Source organism: Lissotriton vulgaris, chromosome 10, assembly GCF_964263255.1.
Source record: "Lissotriton vulgaris chromosome 10, aLisVul1.2, whole genome shotgun sequence".
NCBI classification, from domain to species: Eukaryota; Metazoa; Chordata; class Amphibia; order Caudata; family Salamandridae; genus Lissotriton; species Lissotriton vulgaris.
The window spans coordinates 631,161,356-631,177,313 of NC_141698.1; the positions used below are offsets into that span (position 1 = coordinate 631,161,356).

Below are 15,958 nucleotides of genomic sequence, written 5' to 3' on the forward strand. Positions count from 1 at the left end.
TCGTCAGGTGAAGTCTGGGTCCCCAGAGGACCCACTTTGCCCAGCTGTGTTCAAAGACCTAGCGGTACATGATATCTCGCCGCTATGCTCTCTGATCAACTCGTCACTCACATCAGGCGAGGTCCCACTGAAGTGGAAGCGAGACATGGTTCGTCCTATCCTCAAGAAACCTAGCTTGGACTGTAGCAAGCCTGAGAACTATCGGCCAATTTCACTCCTGCCGTGGCCGGCCAAGGTGACTGAGGCGCATGTCAACGCAGTCCTATCGGAACATCTCCGCCATGCAGATATCCTCGATGCTACGCAGAATGGGTTTAGGGCCGGTCATAGCACGGAGACGGCTCTGCTTTATATGGTGGAGCATCTTCGCTCCGTGCTTGACGCGGGACAAACGGCAGCGCTGGTGCTATTAGACCTGAGCGCTGCCTTTGACACCGTCTCGCACCCGATCCTTCTGCGGCGCTTAGAGGAGGCTGGTGTCACCGGCATTGCTCTCCAGTGGTTCCGGTCGTTTTTAGCCAATCGGGCCTTTAGCGTGACCGTCCCACCTTACCAGTCCAAATTCCATCCGTTGAACCTGGGGGTCCCCCAAGGATCCTCGCTGAGTCCTACGTTGTTCAATCTTTACGTAAGGCCGCTGGCTGAGGTTGTCAGGCAATGGGGTATGACGATGGTGTCATACGCCGATGACACCCAGCTAGCGGTTACGATCAGCGGGGATGCCGAAGTCGATGCCCCCAGGTTTCAACAAGGAGTGCGGGCGGTAGCCAGCTGGATGGCGTCCAACTGTCTCCAGCTGAACGCTAGTAAGACCGAGGTCATGGTCTTTGGCAAACAACCAGAACTTTGGGGAGAGAGATGGTGGCCAGGGGACCTGGGTCCTGCTCCCATCCCATTCGCCGAGCTTAAGAACCTAGGGGTCTGGCTGGACCCTACCCTTACGTTTGTGTGTCATACCAAACGTACGGCGGCCTGTTGCTTTGGTATCCTGCGCGGGCTTCGTCCAGTCCTTAAGTTTTTCGATGCCCCCACGAGGCAGCTCATGATCCAAGCCACTGTCATCTCTAGGCTGGATTATGCGAGTTCCCTACTGGTTGGACTGAATCAGGCAGAGATTGGGCGTTTACAACGGATCCAGAACGCCGCAGCAAGATCAGTGGTAGGCTTACCAAGATTCTGCCCTTCCTCTAGCACTTTGCGTTCACTGCACTGGCTCCCGGTGGCCCAGCGGATCCAGTTTAAGGTCCTCTGTGTCGCTTACAAGATTCTGAAGGGGTCCCCAGCAACGATTCTTATGGCTCTTCTAGCCCATTACACCCCAACCCGAGCCTTAAGATCTGCGGACTTGGAACTGGCTGTTGTGCCACGCTTTAAACGGAGTAGGGCAGGAGGGCGTTCGTTTCAAGTTCGCGCGGCGGTTCTGTGGAACTCCCTGCCCCCGGCGATTCGTGCTGAGAGGGACCTGCTCTCCTTTCGCCGTGCGGTGAAAACTTTCTTATTTCCTTAGTTTGTACACTGTTTGATTATTGTTTTGTTGTGTTGTTGTGTTGTGCTGCTGCCTTGTCAGGCGCTACGACGCTCCTTAGCTGGAGCATCTGTGCGCCAAATAAAAACGCATAACATAACATAACATAACATAACATAACATAACTAACTGCCATTCAGTTGCACACAGTAAACTCGCCTTAATCTAGAAATATCAGAATTGGTCTGTAAAACTCTTCAGTGGACTGGTCTTTCAAATAATCAAATTACGCCAAACTACAAGATTATGAACATATTCTTCCAAATCAAAATTTTGCATTTATTACCTTTCAAGGAGGGAACACAATGAGCAGCATTTACTAAACAAAAATAAGCATGTACTTGCAAATCAGATTATAAAGTACAACATAACTGTAAAGTAAACCACAATCATCAGATTGAAGAATGTGCCTAATTTTACCTGCTATCGCCGTAAGGCAAATGTGAAATCGGGGAGAAAGTGCCTAATGCAGGTCCAGACGTCACAGGTGCATGGGGGAGATGTGGGCGGGGAGCAATGAGGCCGTTTATTAGAGGCATTCTTGCAAAAACACTTCCTCCTACAGAAACAGAATACAATGATAGCTCAATCACTCAACATGGTTAATCATTTTTCATGCTTTTAAAAATAAGCATCTGACACTCTGAAGTGATGTGTGCTTTGAAAGACAGCCATACACTTAAAGAGGCCTGGAACAAAAAAGGTATCCTACTTCTATTTGCCATCAGGATCTAACAAACCACTAGTTCTAATCAAAACTACTTGCCAGCATTTTGTTTGTCAAGACTTAGACATAATTTAAGAAGGAATCATGATGAGCTACTTTACCTGTTGGTCATTTAACATATACAGTAAAAATTTGTAGAGTAAAACATGTCCTGAGCTCTACACAAAGAGCCTGCTGACCTCAAATTTTCATGTGCAATGACATTGGCTTTGAATAAACTGAAACAGTGTGATTGCAGACAATTCATAGGAAAAATAAGAGCGCATTTACCAGTCAACTCTTGACACACATTCATATATGTTTTCCGCAGACATCCTTATTTACATTATTTAAATAGTATACTTCCCAAGGATATGCCATTTTATATTCATTCTACTATCTCTGATGTGAACACTTTTGTTGGAATTGTTGAATGCAGGTACTGTTCCATCAATTGTCTTTAATGTTAATCTTGGACACCTTATTCCTCCCTCATTCCCTGACCTATCATTTCAGAAGTAAAGTACTGCTGAGAACAGTTAAGGCTTGTGTTCTATTGTGTATTATAGGTAGTGTTAATACAGCTACCTTATGCCTCTTTCATACCTCTTGTGAATACATGTTGTAATTCTTGAGCAACTCCTCGCAGGACATTCAGTTTGAATCAATTTGGCAGCTTCTGAATTTCACAAACTGATTTTACCCTTCTTTATCCTCCCAAAAAATCCATGCATCTTCTTATGTGACGGTACAAGTTTTCTGTACAGTAGAACTAACTGCTCTTTTCTGTTATACTGCTGGCCTCACAAGTTGTTGACACCCTCCACGAAGTAGACTATAGGCCTTTGCAACACTTATCTTGCCTTGTTCTTGTCGTGTTTATTTAATTTGAGGTCTTCGGATGAGGTCTTCTGATAGATAAAAAAATTAATTGCTTGCAATCTATTTCTACATGATAGAATCTTTAATGAAAGCTTCAGGAACTTAATGGGTCTTTCAAAATTAATGTGCACCCCAATTTGAAACTATAATGTAAGGTTCGATACAGCATCTGTCCTGAAAAATAACCTTCCTAGTAGATATTGCCTCAGCTTAACAGGTCATTAAAATCCAAGCTTGCTTTCTCAATAATTCTCCCCTTTTCCACTCCAATAGAGCAGTAGAGAGGACCACTTCCCTGTGTTCTCCCAAACGCGGACTCATTTTTTCTTGTGAACCAAAATATGTACCTGTGTTCTTTGAAAATCCTAACCACTCACACACAAGAGAGGTATTTTCCTTAAATGAAGGAACAGAGGTTTCTCCTATTGGAATATGGAATATATTTAAGGCATTTGAATGAGGGAAATGTAGTGCTCTTAATGCACACCTTCGAAATTAAGAAACTAGAGACCATCTTAAAAGCATGAATGCTAGAAGAGCAGAGTTAGATCTAAGTTATATAACATACCATTCGTACTCCACCACAGATTAATTGAGTACACATTTAGCTCACCAGTATGGGAGAAAATCAAGAGGAAATAAAAGAAAAATAGGGATATGTTGGACTAGTTTAGCAAATGGAAAATGTTACTTACCCAGTAAGCATCTGTTCTTGGCATGTAAAGCTGTAGATTCACATGCTTTGCATACTCCTGCCTTCTAGTGTTGGGTACTGATGTTTGCAAGTTGTTTTTCTTCGAAGAAGTCTTTCCAGTTACGAGGTAAGGTGACTCCTCCTTTCGGTGATAGTGCACATGGGCATCGACTCCATTGTTAGATTGTGTTCCCCCAGAAGGTGACAATGGAGTTAGTGAGTGTAGAATAGACATTTCCATGCATATGAATATAAATTGAGAACTACTTCCATTACAGGAGACCAGGGAGGCGGGTGGGCGCATTTGAATCTACAACTCTATATGCCAAGAACAGATGCTTGCTGTGTAAGGAACATTTTACGTTTGAGGCATGTGAGCTGTAGATCACATGCTTTGCATAGACTATATAGCAGTATACTTCCAAAGCGGTGGCTAACCTGTAGCGGTTATAGTGGTTTGAAACAGTGTTTTAAGTACTGCTTGGCCTACATTTGCTTGTGGTCTCGCAAATACATATACACAAAAGTGCTTGGTGAATGTGTGCGGTGCAGACCATGTTGCTGCCTTACAGATGTCGGCTATGGGAATATTCCCCAAGAAGGCCATAGTAGCCCCTATTTTGCAAGTGGAATGTGTTCGAGGTTGTATTTTTAAAGTTGCTTTGGCATAACATATTTGGATACATTTTACAATCCCTCTTGCAGTACCTGATGCAGATATTGGATTGCCTTTGTGTGGTGCAGAAAAAGCAACAAATAGTTGCTTTGCATTTCTAAATTCTTTGGTTCTTTCTACATAATACAGTATAGCTCGTCTAACAAAGTGTGTGCAGAGCTCGCTCTGCGACAGAATCAGGTTGAGGAAGAACACAGGTAACTTAACTGATTGATTGATATGAAAAACAAACTACTTTAGGGATAAATTTAGGATTGGCTCGAATAACCACTATCTTTAAGAAGTTGAAAGAAAGGCTTTTGTATAGTTAATGCATGAAGTTCACCAACTCTCCTTAGTGAGGTGACTGCTATGAGGAAAGCAGCCTTCCATGAGAGGAATTGTAACTGACATTTGTGCATTGGATCAAAAGGTGGACTAATTAGCCTTGTAAGAACTATGTTTAGGTTGTGGCATCACCATTTTTAACCCTTCCATGAAGGCTTTGATCACTGGTACTCTGAATGGAGATAAATGTTGTCTATTTTGCAAGTATTCAGCTACCGCTGCTAGGTGTAAACAGATGGATGTGTAAGCCAATTTAGATTGTTGTAAATGCAACAGGTAACAAATGATGTTTTGAACAGAGGCATCAAGTGGATTAATGTACAAGTTACTTACCTTCGGTAACGGTGTATCTGGTAGAGACAATTCTAGCCGCAGATTCCTTAACGTAGAATATTTCCCAGGCGTGAGACTGGATCCGGAAAATTTTCTTTGCCACAGCATCTCTGGGCACCGGGGGCGGTACCACGTGACTCCGCCCTGACGTGGTCCGCGGGCGAGATGTCAGCAAAGTCACATAAGCCCCACCACGGCGCGCCGACATCCGTTTTCTTCGGAGATCTTTCCGCGCCACAACGCGGAGCCATCACAAACAAAAACTGTGAGAATATGGGAACAGTGTGCGAAAAAAAACAGATAAACAGAAAGGGAAGAAACAAATGGTGAGGAACAGCACCATCCGGGAGAGTGCCAGGCACTGTGGCACCGAAAGTCATAGAAGGGTAGAGTAGAGCAGAGCTACTACGAAGCAACCCTTAAAGAAAATACATTATCCTCCCTGGGGGCAGAAAAGCAGTTGAAAAACATCATAGCAGACAAAAGATGCCTGCAACATTATTCTATAAACAGTGAGGGACAACAAGGTCAGAACAGAAGAAGAACAAGTCACCCCAAGACAACACCAGCAAGGAGAGGCGCACTCCCTGTAAAGAGCTATGGGTCGAGGCACAGCCAAGAGACCCCAACTCAGAGGACAGAAGAGGACTCAAATTTCAAGCAATGAAAAAGTGAGAAGAGCATGAGTAGGCCCCACACTGAAAGACCAGGGTGCAGGGACGCAGAAGTACCCATGAACCCACCAACCAATCACGATAAAGGAAGGAGTGGATCAAACAAACAGAACGAGCATCCCACTCGGAAAGAATTGAAAGAGGGCACTTGCAGAAGACAAAACCACCAGGAGGCATGTGAGTGCAGAAAACCAAACTGAAGGTCTTCGCAGAACAGGGAGGAAGGGCGGGTCATGAAGGAATCTGCGGCTAGAATCATCTCCACCAGATACACCGTTATCGAAGGTAAGTAACTCGTACATCTGATAGAGACTACTAGCCGCAGATTCCCTAATGTAGAATAGATACCTATCAATAACGCTCCTATCAGATATGTAACTTTTCAAGTACATTTATTGATTGATCTTTTGACTAAAATGAATTGTTTTTCACTGAACTCATTATGTGTATTTGCAGTAGCCAGTTCAAGTTTAAGGTCCTGAAGAAAGCTGGGGCAATGCCCCTATGGCTGAAACATGTCGACCGTTTTGCATTGCGCTACAGGGTAGTCTTACTACCCAGCGTGTTTTTAACCTTAGACACCTGGCTTCCCTCTTCAATGTTACAAGGATCTACGTAGTTATTTTATTTTCACTAGCATTTGAGCACTGCACCTTCTTCATACTAGTCTAGGTTCAACACTAGAGCTAGACTACTGACATCCACTCGCACCCCGGCACTATATGGTCGGTTGCGTGATGGATTGTCCAGTAATTCCCACATGACGCAACTTCCACCATAACGGTGGTCTGATGGGAATCATTCTAGCCTCTGTGCTTTTAACAACATTATGTGTTTTACCGCATTTCTTCTCAACAGTACTTTTTTCTACACAGTCATCCAACTGGATCACAGTCCGGTTTAGGCACACACTATTTTTAGACCTGGTCTGCTTTATTGTGTATTGTATCTTGTGTATAGGGGTATGAGCAGACAGGTCATTAAATATTCCCCTTGACCCTCCCACACCCATTGTATTTTTTAGTATTTGAGCAACTTTTTAGTTGCGGGTCAGTGTTAGGATGCGAACGAATCACCGTTTGCACCAGTAGCTCACCCAGCCTTGGTGTGTATGTTCCCCACCCCTCCCTACCCACCTCTCCTTTGACACAGAGTGATGACATCTTCACGTGCACTCTCCAGTAACATATGGGGCATACTCAGACTGAATGCAGTTTAAAGATACTTTGTTTTCTCAAGGGGTAGAATCAGACTCTACCACATAGAGACCCACTCTGGGCCGCTTTTATGTCTATTATATCTATAGTGTCCTTCATGTTGATTACAACTTACAGCCCTGAACTCGGGACATTATTACTGTCGTCCTGATGGGTGTATCTCCATACTTGGAATAATGTGAGACAGGTCCTAACTACTCAAAGTACAAGTGTAGTTATTCTTCCCTATATCCTGTGGTTTTTCTATCGATTAGATTTTATCTTTATTCAGGTTGACCCCATTCCACACAGCCGACTGGGGCTCGGTTCCATGTACGTCCCTGCGCACATGCCTGTGGGACCAGTGTTCCCCGTAGGCGCCTGCGTGTCAGTGGGGGGCGGACTGTTGACAACAGCATAACACAGCATACCTCAATATGGGGTTTGTACAATAACTTTTCGAATACTTATTGGTGTTCTCTGTGGCGACCGACAGAGCCATTGACATTGTTATCTAAAAAGATGTAATTCGCCGGTTAATATCCTGGCGCATGCGTGAGGGAGAAGCGCTTGTTCTCACATTGACTTCTGCGCATGCGCGAGGGAGAAGCGTTTATTCTTACGCCGACTTCCGCGCTCTCCCCTCCGAGACAGCAGGGCAGAGCAACGACCCAACTACCGGGGTCTATATAGGGGGCAGAGTCAGGTTCATCATGACCTCCACTTCCGCTTGGCCTTACATCAGGGGCACCGACGGACAGGTGAGCTTCCGACGGCTTTATCCACACGCCTTTGCACAAATTGTACACGAGTCAGTTTCTGTGCATGGGATTTCGATTTGTCCACCCTTAAGGGAAAGAGGACGGTTAATAACCTAGAGGGCTCTTTTAGCGCTCGGAATTGCTATCTTTGGAGTGTTATTCTGATGTCCCTAGGTACTTGAGTAATATTTACCTCCAGGTGGTAGAGTGGGCTATTCTTTGATGCCCATTCCCACCTTTAAGCTGTGGGTCTGTAGAAGTTTTTTCTCAGGAACATCTCCATTATTAGATGGACAGAGGCACCTCTTGGTGTCTAGATTGGTTTCCATTGTCGCAATTTGGAATACCCTGATAACAACTAGTGCAAGTCTTTGTGAGAGGGGACTCTGGGTTATTGAGTGGGTTTCGAACACACCTTTGCTGGGTTTTAGGTGTAGAGCAATTAGGCTGGACACTTTATGGTTATGTGCTAAGAGTGTCCCTTTTTCTACACTACAGAGCGGGGCCTCCTACTCCCGAGCGGTCGCCGGGTGAGGTGAGGCTTTCACCCACACAAAGCTGGGTGAGTATCACATTGAGGAAATGCCTCCATGTGATTGAGCTAATATGCTTTTCTTAATTATGCAGAATGCCAATTATTCATGCATGTGTGTTTGTCTTTACGGGCCACTGTGTACTCACGCGGCTTGTTCTGTGTATGTAAGTATTGTTGTAATCAATAAAGACTTTTTGTCTTTTTAATAGGAAGAAGCCAGATCTTTCTTTCTCCAGTGGGCAACGCTCCTATCAGATATGTAACTTTTCAAGTACATTTATTGATTGATCTTTTGACTAAAATGAATTGTTTTTCACTGAACTCATTATGTGTATTTGCAGTAGCCAGTTCAAGTTTAAGGTCCTGAAGAAAGCTGGGGCAATGCCCCTATGGCTGAAACATGTCGACCGTTTTGCATTGCGCTACAGGGTAGTCTTACTACCCAGCGTGTTTTTAACCTTAGACACCTGGATTCCCTCTTCAATGTTACAAGGATCTACGTAGTTATTTTATTTTCACTAGCATTTGAGCACTGCACCTTCTTCATACTAGTCTAGGTTCAACACTAGAGCTAGACTACTGACATCCACTCGCACCCCGGCACTATATGGTCGGTTGCGTGATGGATTGTCCAGTAATTCCCACATGACGCAACTTCCACCATAACGGTGGGCTGATGGGAATCATTCTAGCCTCTGTGCTTTTAACAACATTATGTGTTTTACCGCATTTCTTCTCAACAGTACTTTTTTCTACACAGTCATCCAACTGGATCACAGTCCGGTTTAGGCACACACTATTTTTAGACCTGGTCTGCTTTATTGTGTATTGTATCTTGTGTATAGGGGTATGAGCAGACAGGTCATTAAATATTCCCCTTGACCCTCCCACACCTATTGTATTTTTTAGTATTTGAGCAACTTTTTAGTTGCGGGTCAGTGTTAGGATGCGAACGAATCACCGTTTGCACCAGTAGCTCACCCAGCCTTGGTGTGTATGTTCCCCACCCCTCCCTACCCACCTCTCCTTTGACACAGAGTGATGACATCTTCACGTGCACTCTCCAGTAACATATGGGGCATACTCAGACTGAATGCAGTTTAAAGATACTTTGTTTTCTCAAGGGGTAGAATCAGACTCTACCACATAGAGACCCACTCTGGGCCGCTTTTATGTCTATTATATCTATAGTGTCCTTCATGTTGATTACAACTTACAGCCCTGAACTCGGGACATTATTACTGTCGTCCTGATGGGTGTATCTCCATACTTGGAATAATGTGAGACAGGTCCTAACTACTCAAAGTACAAGTGTAGTTATTCTTCCCTATATCCTGTGGTTTTTCTATCGATTAGATTTTATCTTTATTCAGGTTGACCCCATTCCACACAGCCGACTGGGGCTCGGTTCCATGTACGTCCCTGCGCACATGCCTGTGGGACCAGTGTTCCCCGTAGGCGCCTGCGTGTCAGTGGGGGGCGGACTGTTGACAACAGCATAACACAGCATACCTCAATATGGGGTTTGTACAATAACTTTTCGAATACTTATTGGTGTTCTCTGTGGCGACCGACAGAGCCATTGACATTGTTATCTAAAAAGATGTAATTCGCCGGTTAATATCCTGGCGCATGCATGAGGGAGAAGCGCTTGTTCTCACATTGACTTCTGCGCATGCGCGAGGGAGAAGCGTTTATTCTTACGCCGACTTCCGCGCTCTCCCCTCCGAGACAGCAGGGCAGAGCAACGACCCAATTACCGGGGTCTATATAGGGGGCAGAGTCAGTTTCATCATGACCTCCACTTCCGCTTGGCCTTACATCAGGGGCACCGACGGACAGGTGATCTTCCGACGGCTTTATCCACACGCCTTTGCACAAATTGTACACGAGTCAGTTTCTGTGCATGAGGAGGGACTGACAACAGCAGAGGATTATGGAGGAAGAAAAGAATCACCCCAAACTCCAAGGAGAAGAGGTAGAAATGGAGGCAAAACCCTCCACAGGAGAACACATACAGTGAAGGGGACAGCTGAACCAGCCTCAGCCTCGAGTCAGCGGACAAGGCAGGAACGGCTTCACAGCCAAGAAGGCAGGCGTGAGAAGAAGACGTAGTCTCTCAAGGCTCCAGCAGAACAAGAGGCAGGAGCAAAGTCCCCGGCTGTGGACCAGAAGAGCAGGCGTCCGCAGCTGGCAAGTACCATGAAGCCGAGCGCCCAGACCAAGCCGAGCGCAGGATGAAGGCAAGGGCCAAGGAAATCCAGAACAACCCTTAAAGGGAGACCGTTCCAGACAAAAACCGACCCACAAAAGAAGTGGGATCAGCCAGAAGAGAAGAGGAGAAATACATAGGACGGACTAAAGCAGTCAAGCAGTCAACCAGAAAATCCTATCCCCCCTGGAACACCAGCCAGAGGACCAAGCAGAAACGCCGGACAAACAAAGGAGAAAACACCACAGCACAACTCCACCGACGGCATGCCAAAGCTAGTCCAGCGATGCAGCGGATACTGAAAATGGCAGAACCTGGAGCAGCACAAGCTACGCCCAGACAAAGATCAAAGAAACTGCTCCAGCAGTATACAGCGAAGCCAGGAAAGGCGAGGAACCCGCAAAACGGAGTCCACACCCTCCCAGCGTAGGACAGAGCTATAAAATAGCTACAAGTACCCCACTTAGGGTATGAAACGTCCCAAAGAAAACATGGGAACCACTCTCAGGGATAAAATCCAGCAACAGAGAACAAGAACATAAGACCTGCGGTAGAAACCACAGACGGCTTAGCAATCAGCCAAAAATACACACGTGCCAAAAGGGCTGAACCAGCAGCCAACAGAAGAGAGGGGCCAACCAAGGGGCCCGAAGGCACGTCAAACCACACAGAACATACAAACGGGCCACTCAAAACACCAGATTCCAGGAAGCAAGTGGGATAACGCCTCCTATCAAGCCCCGAAGTATCAACAAGTCAGCCTACATTCCGTACCATTCCTGAATCTTATGCGTCTACTCCTCCTGGTTAGGTGGCTTGTGCTGTAGTTACCACAGGGGTGGTGACCCTGTACTGGTGGGAGAAGTTGTCCCACAGGTGTTTTTTGTGGTCCTGTTCGTGGTCTTGTGTGGACAAGCATGTCCTTCAAATTCCTTCCTCTCTTATGTGCGAACATGGGCTTTGGGAGCTTGAGTTTGCAACAATTTAAGAGTCTCCAATTTTATGAGTCTCCAATTTTAATTGACAATTTTGGAAACCTGGTTCGAGTGGGTGTTGAACGTGGTGACACAAATTGGCCTCTCCTAATGTTCATCAGGTGTCCTGTCTTCCAACAGGGTGTCCCTGTTATTATTTCTGGCTCTTTTCATTGCTTTGTTGATGATTCCTGTTGGGTAATTACGTTTCTTAAGTTTAGTTTGTAGGTCGGATGCTTGGATCTTGGAATCCTTTAGCTCCGTACAGTTCCTTCGGAGGCAGAGGAATTGCCCGTAAGGGAGATTGTCATGGAGGTGGCGGGGGTGGAAACTATTGCACAGAAGTAAGCAATTCTTCGCCGTGACTTTGAAGTGCGTGGTCGTTTTCAAAGTTCCCTCATCCGGATAGATGTTTAGATCCAGAAAGACAAGGTTTTCTTGTGAGGTTGTATTTGTGAATTTGAGAAAAGTATTCTGTTGGTTAAGCCAGATCATAAAGGCGTCCATGGATGGAATGTCACCTTCCCATATCACCAGCAAGGCGCCTTGATGCCTCCGGGTTTTAGTTGCGCATTATACATTTTATTTCATTCATTCATTCATGTCGTCAATGTACCGCTTCCAAGTCCTTAGAACGGGTTGCTGGGATCCAGAATCTTCTTTGTCTCAAATGGTGCACATAGAGACCAGCTATGCTGGGAGCAAAAGTGCTCCCCATGCTGGTCCCGTGCTTCAGTAAGTAGAATGTATTTTCAAACAGGAAGAAATTCTTTGAGAGTGCCAGATACACACATTCCATCACTACATTGCGTGGCGTTTGATACTCCCATTCAGTGCAGAAGAGAATTTCCTCAACTATAGTTAAAGTCTCCTTGTGGGGAAGACTTGTATAGAGACTCTCCACATCGAGCCATATAAGGAGATCTTTACGAGGGTCAAAAGGCATGTCTCGGAGTAGTTGTAGGACCGCTTTGATGTCTTTTAAATAAGTCCCGGTTGCTTGGACCAAAGGGAGGAGGAACGCATCCGTGAATTTAGATAAAGGTTCCAGGATGGAATCTATACCAGAGACTATAGAAGAGTACAACCAAGATGTCATCACACTATCTGACACTATCTGACCACGGATCATACTGAGGATGATTTGAAATGGACAACCATTGAACAACTTAATCATGAAAATGGTAATTTTAAAAAAGAACAACAGGGGGTGTTCTGTTTGGGGACACACATCAATGGTCTCAATGAAGATATACCTTGGAGTCAATTCACCTAAACCCCAATGTAAATATTCTTAAAAACTCATCACAGAGAATAATCAGAGTGATAGCGCCCATCATAGAGAAGAATCTGAGTGATAGCGCCCACTATGAATTTCTATGTCAACAAACAGGGGCTCAGCTCTTTGTCCCTTATTTTGTCTCTCAGGGGGTTTTCATCCTGTTTACCCTTCACCAATAGTGGGACAAGGAAACATTAAGGAGATCATGTCCTAGACCATCTGAGTACATCGCACATGTAGAGCCCATTTAAAACAAGCTAAACATCGTGCTTCACCAGTGGAGTCGAAACAGTGCCTGACACTGTCCCTAATGTGTGGGACAGCAACGCAACTCCTTTATTATTTTTTTCGCCTCAAGTAATAGGAATAAGAAAAGGTACCATTTAAGACCACAATAGACAAACACTGCAGGGGTTTATGCAAAATGCCCTCATTTAGAATTTCTTTAATTATCTTGCCATTCTTTTTAATAAAAGTAATTAGAGGTTCAACAGTCAGGATCAGTGCAATAAACCAGGCGCTCGACAAAACCAATCTCTTTTTTCATTGAACCGAGCAGGTTAGCAGTCAAGCTCTTTAAGACTCCAGGTAGCCATGCTGGGTCAATACAACATCGGAAATACTTCCGGGAGATGCCTTCGAGCTCACGCACTGCTTCAGAGTACGGAGCGTCAGCAGTGAAGGCGCAAGAGAGGATTCCCTCCGGTTATGGCAAATAGGAGGTGAGCACTCTAGCCTCCTGCCTCCCAATACAATCCCGCCTACCGGAAGTATGTTATCGAAACAACCTCAGCATTAATGTTCACTTAGTGGCGGGAAAACCAATTAACTACCTAAGGGCACACCCTGCACGGTCCCATTGTTCAACGGAACCGCGGGATAGCTTGACACAGTGAGGTAGTGTCCTGTGAGTAGTAAGTACGGCATGGCGAACGTCGCCTACAGGGTGTTGAAAGACTAGACCAATGGTCTTTAGAGACCTCTCTTAAAATCAACTTGTATTTTTATTTTCAGAGTGCGACTACCGACACCCTTCCCACCCGTTTAAAAAGGCTGATGGGGCATTATTTCCCTAGGGAACAAGTAGGTTGATAACCTGTATTTTTTTCACCAGGAATGTTACTCTTGTTAATCTACTGTTTGGTTTTTAAAGAGCACTTACCAACTTATGGACTCACTGACACCAGACCTATATACTAGTATTGAATACAGAGTGTGTGATTTATGTTAAATGCATGTTTGTCATTGTATTGTCTTTCTTTAATAGTAGGACACATCACCAACTTTGACATCATCGAATACTGATAAGGGATACAGAACCACATATCACCTTCCTTGCAGGTCACCAACAATCACGGTGGATGATGAATGGGTTTTGCTTTTTAATATTTTGTCGTTTTTCTTCCAGATCATAACGTTGTATACCAATTTAGGTACTGTATACTGTGCATGGCAATTTTTTTGATATTCAAATGTTATTGATTTTCAACACACAAACAAAATCAGCAAAATCATGGATAGTAGATATTCAGTTACATCATCAAAATCCATATGACCCCAGTTCTGCACCCCGTGGGGTGTCCAAGCACAGATAGTTAGAGTATCATTCGCTTTCTTCGACAGCGCCCAGCCATTTACTCCACACCCTCCATTTGTTTTTGGGACATCCACATGCCAAACATAGGGCTTTCTCTTGTATAGCGTACCAGTCCACTCCCCTGCACCACTTTCCCAGAGCTGGTGGATCGGGACAAATCCATGCTGCCGCTATGTCACTCTTGGCAATTATTATAGCTGTGTTAAAGAAGGTCTTATCGTTCTGGGACATTCTAGCCCATCTGTTATCCCCAGTAGTGAATGTCGTGGATCGTGAGGAACTGTCCTCGCCAGTACCTCCGTAAGTTCCTCTTCAATGGCACCCCAAAAATTTGCCCTCCAGGGACAGGTCCAGACCACGTCAAAAAATCTACTGGGGCCTGGCCGCACCTAGCACAGGACACATCAGAACGTAGGCCCGCTTAGTGAAGGCGCACCGGAGTGAGGTATGCAGTGTGCAAATAGTATAATTGGATTCGTCTAAGTTTGGTGGAGGCGGTAATTGTTTTGGGCGCCATGAGCGCATCGCGCCAGTCCACCTCATCCAGGGCCCCCACCCAATCTGTCCATTGGTCCTTCAGTTTGTCCCGGAGGTGGGAGTATTGTTGATGATGGTACGGTATATACAGGAGATGCCGCCCCCCCCCCCCCGCCAAACTCCCCCAATATTGTCTGGGCCTCCGTGGGGCTGTATTTTGGGAGCAGAGTGTCATTCATGATGTGCATGTGAAGGTTGTGTCTTAACTGTAAATATTTGTAAAATTGGAATGGGTGTTGGGAATAACGTGTGCACATATCCTGGAAGGAAAGCATGTGGCCCTCCACCCAGACGTCCCCAAGCTGTGTTATGCCTATGAGGTCCCAGGTTCTGAACCCCCGCAGACCACTAACTTCCCGGAGCCAAGCCCCTTGCCAGAGAGGGGTGCATTGGGTCACTTTGCCGGTCCAACGAGTATGGCGCAGCGAAGCCCACCAAGCCAGGAATAACCCGAACGGGTCATGTCTGGCAGCTGGATCGGGATCGGTCCTCCATACAACATTGCCTGTACTTTAGAAAATCCCAGCTCACACAACTCCAGCCGGTAGGCCGGGTCAGACCATCCCCATTGAACCAATCATGGACCACCAGCAAACGTGCAGCTGTAAAGTAGAGGTATAGATGCGTCATGCCCATGCCCCTGCCCCTGTCAAAAGAAGGAATCCTACATGTGGAGAGAGCCAGACGGACCTGCCGCCGCCCCATAAAAATTTGGTAAGTAAGCCGTCCAAATCTTTAAACCAGGATCTGGAGAAACAGAACGGGGTGTTCTGGAGGACATAAAGGAACCTGGGGAGGATCAGCATCTTAAACAAGGCGACCCGGCCCAGGGGGTTAAAGGGCATTGTCTTCCCATTCTTTAGATCTTCTTTGGCCTTTCTGACCAGTGGGGTTACATTCAGGGACCAGCCCAGTTCCGGGAGAAGGGTAATCCATATTCCCAGATATTTACAGGAATTGTGTTGGATCGGAATATTAGACTACCAATCGTAACAGTCCCTTGACAGACAAAGTGGGACCAGTACTGATTTCCCGGGGTTCAGCTAA

General features: G+C 45.6%; 1 protein-coding gene across 2 annotated transcripts in view; it reads right to left on the reverse strand.

Annotated features, from left to right (window-relative positions):
- The window catches only part of KMT2C (lysine methyltransferase 2C), a 1,555,522-nt gene that overhangs the window by 801,266 nt on the left and 738,298 nt on the right, over positions 1 to 15,958 (reverse strand). For both annotated transcript variants that reach the window (XM_086941472.1, XM_086941471.1), the window contains one exon: positions 1,946 to 2,084. In XM_086941472.1, the coding sequence (XP_086797598.1) occupies positions 1,946 to 2,084 (139 nt within the window). The remainder of the gene's footprint in view (positions 1 to 1,945; positions 2,085 to 15,958) is intronic.